The sequence below is a fragment of the Nanorana parkeri genome, unplaced genomic scaffold, assembly GCF_000935625.1.
Source record: "Nanorana parkeri isolate BGI_ZX_2015 unplaced genomic scaffold, ASM93562v1 scaffold291, whole genome shotgun sequence".
Lineage (NCBI taxonomy): Eukaryota > Metazoa > Chordata > Amphibia > Anura > Dicroglossidae > Nanorana > Nanorana parkeri.
In genome coordinates this window covers 1,123,044-1,142,263 of record NW_017306559.1, presented here as the reverse complement: position 1 = coordinate 1,142,263, position 19,220 = coordinate 1,123,044, and the positions used below count along the sequence as shown (strand labels likewise).

At 43.8% G+C, this 19,220-nt stretch overlaps 1 protein-coding gene across 1 annotated transcript in view; it reads left to right on the top strand.

The window, feature by feature from the left end:
- The window catches only part of CALCR (calcitonin receptor), a 73,689-nt gene that overhangs the window by 34,681 nt on the left and 19,788 nt on the right, over positions 1 to 19,220 (top strand). Inside the window, exons 8-10 of the mRNA XM_018557582.1 lie at positions 12,631 to 12,784; positions 15,167 to 15,227; positions 16,585 to 16,690. Of these exons, the coding sequence (XP_018413084.1) occupies positions 12,631 to 12,784; positions 15,167 to 15,227; positions 16,585 to 16,690 (321 nt within the window). The remainder of the gene's footprint in view (positions 1 to 12,630; positions 12,785 to 15,166; positions 15,228 to 16,584; positions 16,691 to 19,220) is intronic.

Below are 19,220 nucleotides of genomic sequence, written 5' to 3'. Positions count from 1 at the left end.
CTGGTTTTAGATTGGTAGATATTTCCACCAGAATGACTGAGGTGGGGAAGATAGCTGCTCCTCCTTCTAGCACAGCACAAACAGCCCGATAATTTCAAACAATGTCTAAAGTAGGGAACATTTCTTTCTATTATCGAGCAGTCTGTAACCAACCGGTCTATCTGATTATTAGCATGCAAATGCCCCAGTCAGTGGCTAATAAAGAATAAAAGACCTGAGACATGGTAAAAGGGAGCCGTATCTAAAGAAAGTATGCCATGTGGCTAGGAGGTGCTTCCAAACCCATGTTTCTCAAATACATTAGAAGCATTTCCAGGCCATGCACTACCTCTTCGTCAAGCACCTAATGATCACATACCTAACGAAAAGTTCCTTCATGACATTGTAACAGTGCACTGACACTGTATGTGATATGATTGCTTAAATAAAGGTTTAGAGAATATCGACTAAGGATCCATGGTTTGCTGGCCACAGATGTTGTCATCTATAGGGTGACAGCACAGGAGCACTACTAGGAGACCTTTATCACCCTATAACAGGAAGTGTCTGAACAGGAACCTTCATGGATGGGTCACTGGGAATTATTTTCATGATGCAAATTTAAAAAGAAATTACTATAATATGAAAAAAAACAATATTTTTAGATTAGGTTTACATTTACTTTTAAAGTAGTTTTATAATTTGGGGAAGTCCTTCATCGGCGCTCTGCTGCTGTCTATGTTTCTCAGAAGCCTCCCATTGCTCCGCTGCATGAAGACCTGAATGTTTATTCAAGCACTGCAAACAGAAGTCATTGGGATTTGATGCTTATCCCTTTTAGAATGCACCCCCTCTGCCACAGTGTAAGTTTTACATACACGTGTACATCAGCTTTTCCAGTTTAGAACTTGGTAAAGAACAAACGAGTTATCACCATTACCAAGTCTGCTTGGTGAACTTCAAACCTTACTTCCACCATCACTTTGCAAGTGGCTTTGTTGTTTGCCAGATTAATGTTGCATTTTGTGGCTCCATGTTCAGAGAGAATACCAGAGCTGCTTTAGCCACTCAATAGAGAGCCACCAGAATCGGCCAATAGGAGGATGCAGTTGAGATTTTAGAACAGTTTAGACAATGTAGTTATTATAGTTAGCAGTATAACCTTTGGAATAATGGATCCACATGAACTCCCCCCCCCAAAAAAATCATCTATACCCTATTTAGCCACTTGAACGTTTATTTGAATATATTGAGCGAGCTGTCAGATCTATACATTTTTATTGGAGTAGAACAAATTAAATTGCAGCCAGTCTAGCTTTTCTCATTACCACACTCAATGAAGTGAGTAATTAACAATATTTGAATAACTGGTGAGGAAAAGAGGTATAGGGGAATGTACAGCTGCTCTGATAGAAGAATTACTCCCTGTGATAAAATCATGAACTTGCTTGGAATGCACAGGAGTCTCGGAAATTATTAACCTGTGTAATAATTGGGTTCACCACTTAAAGAGAACCTATACTCAACTGTTAACCTATAAAGACTCTTTCACCAACTTACAAAAATTGCAGATAAAAGCACAGAAAAAAACAGGAATTTAAATGCTTACTTGGAGTGTTTTCCTTTCCATAATTTTTATTGTTCACTTGCAATGAGCCTGTGAACTTTGACTGCTCCAGGAAGAGTCCCTAGCACAGCACCCTCCTTGCATGTCATAGCCCTCTCCTCTTTTGGGAATGTCTGATTAGCCCCTGTGGTGGTCCAGCAAATTCCCCTCTCACCTCCCTACATAAGGTTAATATTACAGAGTGTCCCTTGAGTGACAGTGCTGAGACTGCTGATATCACATCCAAGATGGCGGCACCCAGCAGCAGTCTCTGAGCTTTTGGATATCTACACAAGGGAGGCTTTAACAGGTAAATAACATGCCCAAAATATGTTAAATGTGCATATAACCTTATGGGAAGATTCTTGTTAAAATGAATGGTCTGACAACAGAGTTTCTTTAAATAGTTAAAAATCTTAGCATACAAAGTTCACCCAAAATAAACTTAAAGTGGAAACATGCGCAAAATACAAAAAGGACCTATATGATGCAATCTGGCGACTTTATTAACACTTTTGCTTTTGTTTTTCCTGTAATATTGTAAAATATATTGTTTTACCTGTTGTTCTTGCCAGTAGAGCCATTATTTTTTCCACTCCATGTAACAGGTCAATTTGTCCAGCAAAAGTGGCATTAGAGGGTCGGGAAAAACCATATTCCATGTGGGGCTCTTAACATAATCAGCTTTTATTCATATTGGCTAAAATAAAATAGAACCTGTTGTTTCAGCTGCTTGAAAAGTATTCACTGCGTCATAGTCCTACTTGACACAAGTGTTATAATGTTGGGGCTTTCGTACACACTTTATTAGGGATGCACCGATACTAGTATCGATATCGGTGCCGATTCCGAGTATTTGGGCAAGTACTCTTTTAGATTGTAAGCCCTCAGGGGCAGGGCCCTCCTTACCATCTTGTCTTGAATTGTATTGTAACTGAAATGTCTTCCTTATATTGTAAAGCGCTGCGCAAACTGTTGGCGCTATATAAATACTATGTAATAATAATACTCGTACTCGCCCAAATGCTCCGATGCCTAGCACGAGTACTTCGGGTATCAGGAAGCCGGGCAGCGTGTGTAATGATGCGCTGCCCGATTTTCGCGATTGACCGGAAGCTGGCCTCGTGAGGTAAGGTTACCTTACCTTAGTATGTGTAGCCTGTCATCCCCCAGGGCCTCTCCAGCGAGAATGTGCCTTCGTCCGGTACCCAGCCCGAGCCGTCCAATCAGGAAGCCGGGCGACGTCTAATGACGCGACGCCCTGCTTTCTGATTGGCCGGAAAGCTGGCTTCATGCTCCCTCGTCATCTCATGACAAGAGAGCATGGAACCAGCCTCCCGGCCAATCAGAAAGCGGGGTGTCGCGTCATTACACGGCCCCCGGCTTCCTGATTGGCCGGCTAGACGGCTCCGGCTGGGTAACGGACGAAGGCAGCGTTCTCGCTGGAGAGGCCCCAGGGGATAACAGGCTGCACATTCTAAGGTAAGAGGGGGCTTTTTTGTTAATCGGGAAGCCGTGTGGCGACTCTTTACACGCTGCCCGGCTCCCGGCTAATCAGGAAGCCAGGTGGCGAGTCATTACACACCACCTGGCTTCCTGAATGGGCCTTCCGTTACTCGGTACTTGGTATCGGCGAGTACCGAAAAAAATTATCGGTACTCGTACTCGGTACCAAAATACCGGTATCGGTGCATCCCTACACTTTATGTCTTGGATGTCAGCCTTATATAGATTTCAGCAAGCTAAAATTTGAGTCCCCTTTATTTCCATTTTCAAGGGAATTTGACAAGTCTTCCCATTCTCTTACCCATTCTCTTTAGCCCTTGAGCCTCTCATGGAAGCCACCAGTTCTAGCGTGAATATTAAGGGTATGGAACTGGCAGGGTTTGAGCATAAACTCTCTATGTTTGAAGTTGACACCCTACTTTCCCTCACATCGTCTCACACTTACCTCCAAAACTTGTTAGCCTTACTGGGTGACTTCACCACTCTCTCTGGACTTCACGTGAACCGGACCAAATCAGCAGCTGTCTGTTTCTTTGTTGCCCGTGACGTGGTCATCTCTATGGTCTTCTTTGTATTTCGGTGGTCGGACTCTCTTGGAATCATTCTGACCCCTAGTTATAATACGTTCTATCAAGATAACTTCTCTTCTCTTTTCTGAAACCTATCTATCTTCTAAACTCCTGGCAACATTTCCCTGTCTCTTGGTTGGGCCGCATACATGTGGTGAAGATGACCCGCCTTCCTAAATTCATGGAAAGCGGTAGTACTGAGGCAAATGTAACTAGCTCCTACTGAATTAATTGGAGTAATGTTAGTCCAACCTGCTTAAAGCATATCTAAAGACAAGAAATATGAAATATATTGCAGCTGACCATTCTATAGATGGGGTGGCTGCCTTAGTTTCCATTTTTAGGTATTTTTCTTTCATTTTCATCTGGTTATCCCGCCAGTAGCACACTTCCTGCCCTAGGGTAACAATGCTCAATCACTATACTATATCTATGGAAGAGTAGCATTTTCACCCTAGGACAGGAAGTGTGTTAGGACTGCAGACACCTACTCTTTCCTCAACTCCATAACATAGCTGGAGCTGTTTTGTAGTCCACAGAGAGAACTGGGAGCACGTTTTTTGCACTTACTGAACAGATGTAAAAAACACTTTCAATGGTTTATTTATCAGGCAAAAGGGAGCAAATGCCAGAAGTTTATTGTTTGGGTTTACATACTCTTTAATGGTTGAACTTGCTGCCACTAAGAGAAGTTTAACATTTACTATAATAGGAGTTAACATTTGTTTTGGAAATCTCATTTTGTTAGAGAAGATTCTGGCATGCCTCAGGGTTCAGTTTCAAGTTTTGTGGCATGCCTTTTCCTTTTCTAATAGTGAACAGGAGAACTTTCTTGACTTTTAATGCCACCGGTGTGTGGATGACAGACAGCTCAATCTCATGGTGAGCCAAACTGACACCTGCATTAGACATCCAGGCCTCCTACTGACTCCTGGCAATTTATTTATCTATGGATGAAAGATGCTTCAAAGACAACATGTCAGGAAAAGACATTGACTCACTCGGTGCCAGAATCAAGCTCTTTTCCAGAGCTGACTTCTTCATAGACTCTTGTAATGCTTGTTTTTGTTCAAGAACATCTGTAGCTTTGGTACAAATATCCTTTCATCAATTCCCCCCACTGCCCTTATCCCACACTTATCAGCTCAAATACTGTACTTGCCTTCATCCTCAATCCAGCATGCTCCCAAATCATTCCTATGGGTGTGCTGTACGGGAACTGTTGGAGGCCACCATGAGTACAACTTACCCATAGGAATAAATGAGGCTATGGTGCCTAAGAGGAGGACCCCACAGGGACATGTTCGCTATCTCCTAATCTTTAATAGGTTTAGCCTGCCCAAAACTGGTATATCTCTAGTACTGTATTGGAGGGATCTCAGCATTGAGTTCCCGGGTCTGCACAGCTGATGTGCCCGTTATGAGGGGTTCCCACTCTCCATGCTGAATGTTTTATATTTTTATAGCATTGAGAATGTACCAGGAAGAGCTGGAACCCACAAAGGTGGGTGAGAACACCAAAACTTCCAGGTGGATGGAAAGAAAGTTGGGAACAATGGCAGGAAGATCTCAGGGTCTGACTTAGCTCTCCAGGTACCATCTATTCTTAAAGTATCAAATGTGGGTGGACGGACCTAAAGAAGACGGAGTATTACCATCACATATGAAACAATATCTGAAATTAAATCCTATTTTTCACCTAATAAAATTGCATTGTAGAGTTGCTTGTTCCACTATGTGGTGCTCCTTTGGTCTGCAATGCCTTTGTAGAATATATTGTGGATCTTGAAACCTGGATATGGACCAGAAGTGGTGAATCACCCAAGCAGGGATATAGATAGCATTACAAATCTGAAAGGGGTTTTAACACTTCCCCACCCTATCCTCGTTTCTATCTTAAGGTAAAAAACGCCCAGTAACTGTTTGGGTCCCCCTATACCCCCCCCCTCCCCACACACACTTACCTTTGAAGACTTGTCACCGCTGCCGGTCCCTGAAGCTATCCTCTGTTCCCTCAACTTCCTGGTTGCAGGGGAGCAGACAGAGGGCAGAGGAGGAGGAGCCATAGGCTCCTTCTGCCATCAGTCAAACTGTCTGGGAGGAGAGGAGGGGCGTGGCCTGCTGCACGCTGTGTGTGTCGATGGATGCACACAGCTACTTGCGGGCACGGCTGGGAACGCACACGCATGGGTGCCTCCACAGCAGCCGGCTAGCTGATGGAGGCACCCACATGGGGGCGGGAGGGAGAGCGATGCGAGGACCAACTAGAAAATGAGGAATTGAAAGATTTTAAACAAAAAGAATGCAGAATTTGTATAAGTGTGGGCCTCCCATGCATAAAAATAGAGAGCACCTCACAGGTTCAATAGAAGTGCACTTCCTGAAGTCAGTCCTGTGAAGTATTTCTCTCTCTGCTCTATCAACCACATTCACATGTCCAAAGAGGGTTGGAAAGTGATTGATGGCTGTGTTAAACCTCTTAGCATTGATGATTTTTACATGAGGATGTCTGTATACGAGGAGCCTGCAGTGGGCGTGTTTGTGAATGCCCTGTATCATTTACTGGGGTTCTCAGATCACTGGACTACTGACATACGGGAATGGGATGGGCTAGTGTTTTGAGTAATTTTTGACTGGAGTCCACCTTTAACCCCCCAGGGCAGGGGCGGGCCCTCCAGCTGTTGTGGAACTGGAAGTCCCATGAGGCATTGCGAGACTGACAGCCTCAGGTATAACTCCCACAGGGAGGAACATAATAGGATTTGCAGTTAAATCACAGCTAGCGGGCCGAAGATGCCCACCCCTGCTCCAGGGGATCCTTGGGTTCCTGCTGGACATTTCAGTTGGTTATAACCCAACCATAGGTCAGTCCTTAGTGCTGGTAGGATACGCCCAGGAGGTGAGTATCACCTGTCAGCCAATCACACTCTGCTGATATCTGACTTTCATTCATGTACACTGGCTAGGACAATCGAGTGCACACAGCCACAACTATACACAGCGGCAACTTTGACACTGTCCGAATACGTCAAAGAGAGCGCAGAATAAGCTGGAATTCCCCTTTAAAATCTTTTAAATAACATTGCATCGTGGTAGAAAGTTATTACAGTGTGCTTGCATTGTAAAAAATCCTAAAACTAATGATACGAGAGATTCCTATTTGCATTTAACGTTACCGAAAATATAAAAAAACGTGGCTGGAAATTGTGGGTGGCGGGTTGCCAAGGGTTCTTCATTTATAGGCTGTGCACTTCGAGAAGCGCGCATAACATACCGAGTTATATGGAGAGTATTCATGTGGTACAGAGGATTTCTCCATTCCGGAACTTTAATGGCGAGGATTAACGTAATTATTATCGCTTGTTCATGAGTCGTTACCATCTTGCCACGCGGTTCTATGAAGCGAGACGAGCTTTTATTTGCTTAGCGCTGGATACCGAGGCGTAAACTGGCAATTACTGGTATCGTAATACAAGCATTACCCTTCTTAATTGTTATGACTTGCATTGCAATAAAAATACAAAGGAAGACAGAAGTGAGCAGTACATAAAATCTGAAATGGAGCCTTAGAGTGAAGACAGCAAGGGCACGGCTCAACAACAGGTTCACTTCACAGTGTATCTGTAGCCAAAAGTTTTAATATCTTAATTTTGGATAGAGTAGTGAAGGAATATAACCCCTGCCAGATTATTTTTGCTGTCTGTATACCTTTGGGGAAGTTACCCTTCACTTCCTGTTCCAGAAACAGAAAAGGAAGTTAAAGTAAATCTCCCAAAGTGAGGGGAAATCACCTCTAAGATAGTTGTCCCTGGAACAGGTGTCCCCATTGGAAGATTTCTGCTCACCTCTTGTTTTGGGGACCACTGTTACATTTCGTTCTCTGTGACAGCACTAGTATAAATAGAGGGCAAATCTCCCCAATGGGGACACAGACAGCAAAAAAACCTGACGGGGATTCTACCTCTTCCCCAGGTTACCCAAAACTAAAAGAGAGAAAAAAAATCATGTTAAAGGAGAACTACGGGGTTAGGGCTTTTCCCCATAGTTCTCCTAAGGGTAACGGGAGGACACAAACTAGCATCCTCTCGTCACCCTAAGCTCAGTATACCGCTACGGCTCGCGGTATACTGAGACGCCGCAGCTGAAACGGATCCCGACAATTATGTCTGGATCCACCCAGCTGCGTGAGTGACAGCTGGCTCTGCCTATCTAGAGGCAGAGCCAGCTGTGCCCGCCCCCTCCCCCGTCCGTTTGTAGGTAGGTGCCGACAAGTATGGGATTCTGAAGAATATGGAAGTGCTGTAAGACTGACAATATTTGCCAGTGGGCCTCTGGCCCAAGTAAGTCGTGGACTCTGGGCTGCGCCTGGGCTGTTCTTCTCTCTCTCCAAAATGTATCGCAACCAAGTAACAAGTGATGTGCTGTCATCCCACTAAGGGGTGGCTGAAACATATACTTTATACCATGTTCATTCTTTCAAGTAAAATCCAGAAAAGACTATCTGTGTGGACTGGTTCTTCTCCCTTCAACCTCTGAGAAGGTGGGGTTCTGCAAGAGTGTGATGTTGGACTGTAACGTGGCTGTAACCATCCTGAGGAGGGTAGGTGCGCAATGGGGCTATGCCCGACATAGGGTGCCCTTCATGGTGGCCTTTCGTCCCAAGGGGAAGGGAGCGCCGAAGACCGCAGAGGCGGTGGAAGCCATGAGGGCCCTGTGTGCGCAATGCTACACGTGTGGGAGTTGTTTGCACGAGGCCAGAGCCGCGGCCCCGAGCGTGGGGGTGCCTGGTGTCGAGTTGCATACACGGGGTTACACAGAGCCACCCCAAAGGGAACTCACACGCAACACCCCAAGAGAGAACCTGGCCTACACGTTCCGCAAGTCAGCGCTGGAGGATCGGACAGGGAAGGGGGGAATCCAGTCCCTCCCCTGTCATGGTTCTCTGCAGTGACAGATGCCCAATCCTCCAGACTAACTTCCCCCCATCAAGTAATTTGCATAACCAATCCCAAGAGGCAGACCACTGCTTGGATCAGGGCTGAGTGCTCTTGAAAGGAGGCAGGGTGCTGTGATGTTTTCAGGAAGCTATGTGCATTGTGCAACACGCTGCCAACCCCTCTCACCAGCAATGTTCTGCCTGCATTGCATATAGTAGCACAGAAACCCATTGATGGCAACAGGGAACCAGAGAATTCAAAATATACTATGCTATCAACTAAACTTCAGCTTTAAAGTTGAACTCCATACAGACAGCTAAATACCCAGTTGAATTTTACAAGGTTATTCACAAAAGGGTGAAGAGTTTGCATAAGGCAGGAGAAGGGAACAATCTAGGACAACATTACTGATTTGGAAAAATTCTCCAATTCAGCTCACTTTCCAGTTTAGCTATGTTGTCCTAGATTGTTCCCTTCTCCTGCTTTCTCCAAACCTTTCACCCTTGTGTGAATAACCCTGTTAGCGTTATTTTTGGCAGTTTGGATGCTCAAAAGACATCTAAAAGAGAAGGTCCGAAGGCTGCTCCAAAAGCTGTATATGTCTTATATATGCTTCTGCATGTGCCTACGTACCCTTAGATTGACTGCCAGGGCCACCAGGTCCCATCCTTCTATCTGAGTATCCCTGGTAGAATTTTTAAAGGACGTGGCTCAGGCTGGTTCTGGCTCCATCAACTTGTCAGGCAGAACTATCAGGGGGCTTTCCTAACCATTCTGCTCCATTTTGTATTATTAGTTCCCATTGACTGTAATGAGACTTCTCCTGTGGAAATTCAGAATTTCGGAGATGTGTGAATTTTTTTTAAGCTTTGGTCAAGCCACAACTGATCGAGCATTTCAGAAATTCACTCATCTCTATCTGAAATACACATATGTGAATCTTATCTCCCAAATGATTTATGAGTTCTGTCCAGACGCCTTTCGGATTCTTACACCTCTGCCAGACAGCACAGCCAGACAGGAAAGTCAGAGAAAGGGCTGAAATACTAACCTGCAAACTGTGCCAGTGATTATAGAAGCAAACTGAGCAGCATGCAGCCAGGCAAATAACACCTTCAGAAGGAGAGATCAGAACTGAAACCCTCCATGTTTCCCTGTTCTGTTAGGGGTTCTTTAAGGGCCCATTCACACCACATCCAGATCCTCTCCAGACCAGATTGTTTCCGTACCCAAAATGCATCCTAATGTATGCCTATGCTATTTCTGGCTTCTGTTCACACCAGCGCAGTCTGTTCCAGACCAGACCAGAAAAATAGTGCATGTCTCATTTTGTCTGGTCTGGAATGCACTGGAACACATGGAAACTCATACAAACGCATGCAAATGGAACACACCTAAAAGCCCATTTTAAGCTAAAAGAAACAAGAAGAAAAAAAAGTCCCGGAACGCAGCAAAATCGCTGCAAAACGCAATGCACTGAGTTCCAGATCTGCTCAGGAAAATGATGTGAACCTGCCCTCAAGGAAACATTGCTGAACTCTGCCTATGAAGATACTCATTGCTTGCTGCTTGCTGTAGATACTCATTGGTGTGCTGAATCAACAGTTGCAGAAATGTCTAAGTCACTGACTCAGAACATTGCAGATCGGAAATTCTGTCTTCACTCTCTAGCTTTCCTGATCCTCATTCTTGTTCAAGTAGTAGTAAACTCCCAAACTTTTTTTTAATAATGCATATGAATCCAGATCAAGCAAATATACATTGCACAGCAACATATTTCTATACATTAGCTCCAATTCTCTCAGCTCGGCTTCCCTGAATTCCACATTCAGTACAAGATCACAAGGGAGAGCACAGTCTCCAATAACTGTTCATCTACTAGCTTAGAGAAGGGAGGAAGGATGAGGTAGGAGCGGGGATCAGGGGAGAGTGGCTTGCCTTGCCCGTGTGTTTGTGGAAACACACACAGCTGAGCTTACTAGCACACACAAGGGAGGCTCCATAGGGCCCTGTGAGGAAAAGGAGCCACCCTAAAACAGGATATCAGGACCAGTGCTCAGGGGACCAGCTGATTCTGCAGGAAACTAAAACTTTTAAACATTAAGGAGCGGCGTCCATTGTAAGTGAATTTATCAACATTTGAAATAGCTCAAAATCCTTCTATCCTTAATATTGGTAATAATAATGGTTGGTGATTTTAAAGCATCAAAGCCACTGGAGCAGCATGACAGCCAGGCAGCTGGCAATTTCAAAGGGTCAGCATTGGCAGCCTGCATATTTCTCTCAAGCATTTAAATCCCCTCATTTCCCATTGTGTGGGGACTGCCATCTGTGAAATATCGTAATCAAAATACACAACAGCAAACAAGTTAAAAATACATAAAAAAATGTCAGGTAAATCTTACAATAATATATCACAATGCACAATTGGAACTATGCGATTGTTCCCCTTTAAAAAATTCCATGTATACCTAATGTAAAAAAAAAATGTTACCTTTTGTGCGTCGAATTTCACATTAGCCATGTTAATGCAATTGGGTCCCATTTAATCCTATAACACATAGAAGGGACCATAATGCATTGAGGCTGCTGATCATTTGTCCACATCCAATTCGTTTTTCATAAGTCTGTGCTTTTGCTGTGCTCTAATATCGATTCCGCGATCATCTTTCATATTAGGCTGACACGTTTGTAAAAGATGGATTTCGACTGCGGCAGATATTTAGAACCAATTCGAGGACGGGCGCTTTCCATGATGTCAGCTTCTTGATGCGCATTACCCTCCTGTCTAGACAGGTTAATAGGATGCAATTGTGTTTAGGGGGAAAACACTTCAAAGGCCACTTTCTGCTCTGCTTGATAATGGTTTCAGGCAGATTGTTTCTGATATTTAGTTAAAAAGGATTTAGGATTTCACTCTTCCATATTTCTCTCAAAATATCCAGTGATCGGTTCGGCAAAATCGCATATTTTTAAATGGGCATTCAGCAATTTAGAGGTAGCTCAATGATGGTTCCTTATTTATTAATTTGTAATTTTAACACCAGTGAAGGGATCATTTAAAAGATTTCCATCTAAAAGGTTACATATACAGTACCAAAAGAACACAATGTAATGACAAAGGCGGCAGATATCTAAGAGCCCAACATAATGACATCAAGGGCAAGCGGCGTTCAGGGAGCGTAATTTGTTGTCCAAAGCAAGGGTCAGGGCAAGCGGCGTTCAGAAAGTGTAAACCGTTAACCAAAGCAAGGGTCAAAGCAGGCAGTATTCAGTTAGAGTAATCGGTTATCCAAAGCAGGAGTCAGGGCAGGCGGTGTTCAGATAGATTAATCTGTTGTACAAAGAAGGGGTCAAGACAGGCAGTATTCAGAGAGAAGAATCCATTATCCAAAGCAAGGGTCAGGGTATGCAGTATTCAGAGAGAACCATCCACTATGCAAAGCAAGAGTCAGGGCAGGCAGTGTTAAGAGAGAGAAGTCTATTATCCAAACAGCAAGGGGTCAGTTACAGTAAAACAGGCTAGACAGGGCACCAAGACACAAATCAGGGGGCTAGGCAGCAAATGCTACCAGAACCATGGGCTTGTGATGCGTAACGAGCAACCAAGCAGGTGCAAAGCTGACCACCGCTAACCACCAGAAAAATGGCTGTGGAGGCACGCCTTCCTTGCCCAGTGGAAGAGAGAAGGGAAGGGGGAGAGGTTGTTAGGCAAGAGCGGTGGCTGCACCAAGTATGGTAAGATATAATGATACTGCATGTACAGTAGCACACATTGTAACAAGACTGAATATACTGGAGAACATTATATAATGGCCTGTATTGTAGCTGCATTCCCCTCCAGCCACAACTGAAGAATCTGTACAAGAACAAGAGAACATGACACATGACAGATACTCTTATTAGGCTGACTGTATCACGGTCCTGTATCAAATCATTCAGATGTTTGATATGACGGCACCTCTATAACCATTACACAATCATTTTCGTGGGAACCGTTTATAGACTATGATGGATGTCTTCTGTCTTCCAGGTCAGCTGCAAAGTCCTGCAGTTCTTTCATCAGTATATGCTGGGCTGTAATTATTTCTGGATGCTGTGCGAGGGCATTTACCTCCATACGTTAATAGTGGTGGCCGTGTTTGCTGAAGAGCAGCATCTGCATTGGTATTACCTCCTGGGATGGGGTAAGTGCCAAATTCCTCCTGAAGCCAAAATACCATTATCCCCTCCAGTGATCTGCAAATGCCGACAAACAGGGAGAAATAACATTATGTGATTATTACAAATGATGTGCAAGAAAAATGAGAAAACGGCAGATCTACTTTGTGTGAATTTAACCAACTAGGAAAGAAGTCTTGTTTTCTATAGTGGTAAATGTGGATGTGTTTATACTAATCATGGCCTTCATATCATGGTAATGAAGCAAGCAATAATTACCTCTCCTCCTCTGATGTGAATTCAGAGAATTCTATAATTGCTACTTTTTTTTTAATTTAAAGTGGATCTGGATTATAAAAAGTGAAGATTTGCTGTGTTTCGTGGAACAGATAGAAATGATAACTGTGCCTAAGCAGTACCCTAAAAATGTAACTTTTGTATGGAATTCCTCCTGCAAATTGCACTGCATGACCTGGTATGTGAGGGTGCCTAAGGCTGTCCTGTGCCTACACCCTCATAGCTGGATATCTGCAGCATAAGATCTAAGGCACTGCTGCCTCTGACTACTAGTGAAGTGAGATTTGGTAATATCACTACTGTACTGCTCACTGTTCTCCTTGCTGCAGTCTATGACATGAGGAAGCAAAGCCCTGCCTCTACCAACATGGCCACCTCCACATACAGAGACACAGTGCATGATCGGGCTACACGGTGACCACAGATAGTACCGGTAGCTAGTCCCTTGTCCTTTGTCTCCATTTTTTGGGTAAAGCTCGTAGAGTTCAGTTCCTCTTAAAAGCGGCAGTACACCCAAAACTTATACATTTTACAGGGTTGTTCAAAAAAGGGTGAAGAGTTTGGAGAAGGCCGGAGAAGTGAACAATCTAGGACAACATAGCTGAACTGGAAAAATTCTCCAATTCAGCTCACTTTCCAGTTAAGCGATGTTGTCCTAGATTGTTCCCTTCTCCTGCCTTCTCCAAACTCCTCACCCTTTTGTGAAAAACCTTGTTAGTATTTGGTAGATGCTAGAGAGTTAAAGCCCAACTCATGACTACCCCCTCCCTCACCCGGTGTGGTGTTTATGCTTTTTTTTCAACTCACCTTTTCCACAGTAACATGAGGCTCTCTACCTCTTGGCCTGTTTTCTGGGCTTGGCGGTCCTAAGTGATGCAGGGAGCCAGAGGCATCCCTAGACGACATCTCGCCACCTGAGGAAGGGGGGTGCTCATGACGCATGTTCCAGGGGCGGGGGGGATGGTGGCTCATGGTGGACAATCCAGGGGAGTGCTTGTGGTGCACAGCATCCCACCGAGCTCACTGACGTAACCGGTTGCTAGGAGCTAGGCAGAACGCCAGCCAGTGTGTCCCGCTCAGTTCCTGGCAAGGAGACAAGCTCACTCCTGTGATGGACTACAACTGCACGTTTAGTTTACTAATTTGCATTGAGATTGTAGTCCATCATGGGAGGAAGCTCGGAGTGGTGGCTTCTTTACAACACACACAGGGACATTGGGAACAAAAGTAGCCCCCCTCCAGAAGGAAGGACAGTGTCAGCACCAATTCAGAGATGATTTGAGGATCTACAGCTGAGTGATACACAAATAAGATACATTTTTGTTATTAGTTAGGGTACTTGAATGTATTTTTAAGATTTAACTCCTGAGATTAGTGTCACTGTAAATACTGTACGTACATCAGGGGCGCCCACAATTTTTCGTCTGGAGATCTACTTTTCAAATGACAAGCTCAATGAGATCTACCAACAAAAAAACACCTGCGTTCAGGGTCATTGAATTAAATGGCACCGCAGCCACGCCCCCCCCCTCCCACAGTGCAATCACCCTGCATTAGTGCCTGCGTTCCAGGTGCGGGTGAACGCACTACGGGCGGGGGGGGGGATAGTGTGGCTGCGGTGCCATTGACTTCAAGGCACTACCGTGCCCCCCCCTCCCCTGAACTCCCGTTTCTGTCTGCTGTCTCTTCTCTCTCTCTGGTGTCTTTTCTCTCACTTTCTCTGCTGTCTCTCTCCTGTCTGTCTTTTCTTACCTCCACTGCAGCAGCTTTCCAGGTCTCCTCTCGTGCGCCGTCCTGGCCTCCTGCGGTGCTTGTGTGGCCAAATGTGTCCGACACTGCAGGCGGGGAGAGGTGTCCCACCCCTTCGCGTCTGCGGCGTCTGACACATTCAGCCGCACTAGACCCTGGGAAGGAAGTCAGGTCAGTGAGCTGATCGCGATCTAACAGTGTTCGCTTTGTAATCGACTGGTAGATCACAATCAACCTAATGGGCACCCCTGCTGTACATTCTGTTGTATAATCATATTCTATTTTTAAATTTTTAAATTGCACATTCAAATTGTATTTTAAATTGACTTGGTTGTTTCTCATGTCTTCCTGTCCCTGTCCAGGGTTCCCTTTAGTGCCTACATCCATTCATGCTTTTGCAAGGACAAAGTACTTTAATGACAAGTAAGTAGTGGGATGTTTTTATTAGTTTTAGCTACTTGGTTACTTAGCTTACAAAAAGGCAAATTCTCCACAAATTTAAAGTACAAGTAAAGTCTAAAGGTGCGTACGATAATCGTATGCGATCGGGTTTTCGTACGATAATCGAGCAGTGTGAACGGAGACGTGCGACCGTTTCTACTGTACGGTCGCACGTCTTCTGTCGAACCAGCATGTTCGAAAACCAGCCGGGAATCGTACGATTCTCGGCTGGTTAGAACGGTGCTCGGAAGATAAATGCTGAACGGGCCGGTGTGCGCACGCGCACACTGCCCGTTCAGCATTGCGGTCATCGGAAGCCCGCCCCTCAGGAGGGCGGGCTTGCGATGATCGAGAGTGCGATCTGCCTGTCCAAGATAGGCAGATCGTACGTTTTTTTAATCCCTTTACAACCATCGCAAGACTAAAGTCTTGCGATGGTTGTAGAGTGTATGGGCACCTTAAGTGTCTACATGCATGCACTGCAGCAGGTGCTGCACATCATTTCTCAGGGCAGGTCTCATTTTAAGTCTCCATTTGCTCATCGTGTGATAGGGTGACAACGTAGGAGCAGAATTGGTAGAAAGAGACAGAACCTTGTCACCCTATAACAGGAAGTGTCTGTTCAAGGACCTTCATGGCAGGATCACCAAGAATGATTTTAATAAAAGCTGCAGATTTAAAACTATTGAGAATTACTTTTAAAATAACATTAACATGCTAAAGCTTAGATAAGATTTTAGTGATTGGATTCATTTATATTTTTAGCTCTCAGAGGTTTTGGTCTAGTTCGGAGGTAGGCAAGCTACAGTCCTCCAGCTGCAGTGGAACTACAAATTCCATTACACATTGCATAACTCTGACAGCCAAAAGGCATGACTTCAAGAAGCAGATGCATGATGGGATTTGTGGTTTCAGGACAGCTGGGGGGCCAGAGTTTGCCTACCCCTGGTTTAAAGGAAGGCGATCCCCGCCCCCGGTCAATTATAGCCAATTTTGCCTTTAAGGGGAAGGAAAACAAATCACACAAGGCAGCTGGATTAGTTCCCTGGGTCAAAAATTTTGCCGATCTGGTACATGGATTGATATTGAGTCATGGCAACTCTTTGGATAGTTTTCCTTTTATGATTATCCATTTCCTGAATATAGCAAGGTACAAGTACTACAGGAAATAAGGCAAATCCTCCTCGACTGGGTTATAGATAGCACGCAAAAGGAGAGGTTCTAACCTTTACCACCCTACTAGAAATGTACTTTTATCTTAAGAAGAGAAAAGTCTGTGCAATAAAAATCTATCAGATGTTCTAACTCTTACCTACTAATTGAAATGTTCTGGCTAAAGTGCAGGTCCGTACAGGTGCAGGTTTCCCCCAGATTGGACACAGACAGGATCCATCCTGTCAGCGTACGAGTACACTCACCCGCAACCAAACAGATGTGCAGGGCGGGTGAGGGTAGGGCCGCGTAGAGAAGGACGGGGGCTGCATACTAATCACACGCAGCACCTGTCCTTCCCGGGAGCAGCTCGGAGCTGTACGTGCAGGCGATTCCCGTGTGAATGAGGCCTTAAACAGCAGCAGTGGCATGACTTCATGTTACCAGGCCAAAGTGGCTTTCTTAGTGCTTCATTCACAAATAACATATATATCAAATCTTTATCCTTAACATCCTATATAAAATCCATATAATAGCCTTATGCAGTTAATGTGAATTTGTAGTTGTAAGTAGACAGATTTTGAAGTATATTAAAGCAATTCTGTGCAGCTGTGTTGCAGGTCACATGAGATCCTCCTGATTACATGCCATTATTTCAATTTGGTTTGAAAGGATGTTTATCAACTGGAGAATTTTGGATGTAAATGATGCAGGTTAAAAAAATTCAAGAAAGTTTTTGGGATGTATTTCTTACGTCCATCTCGGCCTTCTACCCCAATATTACACAGCGGGATCGGCTGTCAAAATGCAGCTGCTCTTGTGTAAACTGGCACTTGTAGATAGTCTTGTAGATAGTGATTGGGTAAATACAATGATTCGGTGTATTGTTTTATTGTATTATTTACTATTTCATTCATATGTAGATCAAAAGCATGATCCTTGATCTGCATATGATATCACTTAAAAAATAATAGTTAAATAATATTTTTAAGTGAAATGTTTTTATATGCCTCTTATTAGCCCCTAGTTATTTTTTGTAAAATAATTATTTATTATTTTTTACTTTGTATAACAATATAAACATATAAACATCATTGCTAAGAGACTCTCATAGGAGGAAAATCAGTCAGAAACAAGAAACAAAAGAGAACTAAAAATATCAATAACTCCTTTCTAAAACAACCACAAAACCATGCTTCCTCCAGAGGATCTGAGCTGGAAAAGGGAAAAAAAAACAACACGCCACAACCCCTACCTAACCCTAAGGCCTCCTTCACACCATATGCAGTGCGTTCCGACTCGATTCTGGCCGGAACGCACTGCCTCGCATTGCAGCCGGCTCCCTTTTTTGTGAGGCAGAAGGGGGCGTGGCTACAGTGCCATTCACCTCAATGGCCCGCCCCTCCCCCCTTCGGCCGCAATGCTATCGCAAGGCACATTGTGCCTGCGGTCCGGTCCGGTGCGGTGCAATCAAAATGCTGCCAGCACTATTTTGATCGCACCGGACCACATATGGTGTGAACGAGGCCTTAACCAAACAAAAAGAAAAAAAGGTAAAAATTTTCCTTTCTCTTTATTAGCCCCTAGTTAACACAAATCAACCCTAATTAACTCCTTCCTCCCCTTCTCACCTTAGCTATTATTTTTCTCCTGTTTATCTTTTTATTTCTTTTTTTTTATCATTCTCATTTGTTTAGTTTTTTTCAGTTTCTCAATAACAAAGAAAAATATGCAAAACCTAAAAAAAAAAAAGCTGTTACTTTGTTGTCTTAAGTAATAACAAAGCTATTGCTAAATAAACTGGCTCAAATGTAAAAATCGCTCTGGTCCAAGAGGTTATGAGGTCTGAGAGCTGAACTGGTTATATAGTAAGAAAAAAAGGACTCTTGGAAAACAAGTGTTGACTTGAGTGTTGACTGTGAAAGAGAAAAAAAGTATTGTTTTCTGTTATTTATGGAAATATCAACCGAGTATATTTGATTGTGTAAACATGCTGATGCATAAAAAAAAATTGCAATGTAATCCTGGAGGGAGAGACAATGTGGGGGGGTAAAAAAAAAAAAAAGTTCTACAGCTGAAAAAATATTTGCAAATAAAACCTGATAAAGTCTGGATCAAATTTGCCCTAACTGTGTGTGTTTTTCTTCAGCTTTATGCAGTGGGTCAAACATGCAGAGAATAAGAACCAACTCTACTTGGGAATTGGCTACGACTAATACCAAGTTTTGGGGGCTGAAACATGTAAGCATTTGTTTGTTTGCTGCTTTTGTGCCTTTTTGTAAATAAGTGATGGAATAGACGGATCCCCTTGCGAGTGTCCGTTTTTTTTTCTATTGCTCAGCGGAAGCTTTACCAGGCACCAAGGTTCAAGTAGCTGGATTGGAGACAAAAGGGTAGGGCTGCTCCACGTTTCTTAACTGCCGCTTAGGAATTATCGATGAATGATTAATATAATCATTAATCTGTCTTTTAAAAACAGCAAATGTTTCAAAGTGTGCTGGGGAATGTAACAATGACAATGGCATTTTGAATGATGCAAACCCAGATCAAGGGTGGACAGTTTGATTTGGATGGCAGAATGCAAGATGAATGTGAGTTTAAATGTGACCCTATTTTATGACTATGGATTTTATACTTTTTGCCCCTTGTTCATATTATTTAACAAAAAATGCTGTATCTAATTCAGCTAATTTATCAACTTGCATAAACTATAGCCAAAGGTTTGTGGGAACCTGACTATCACAACTATAGAAACTTGTTGGACATCCTATTCAAAAACCATGGGCGTCAGTAAGGAGTTGCACCCCCCCCCCCCCCCCCCCT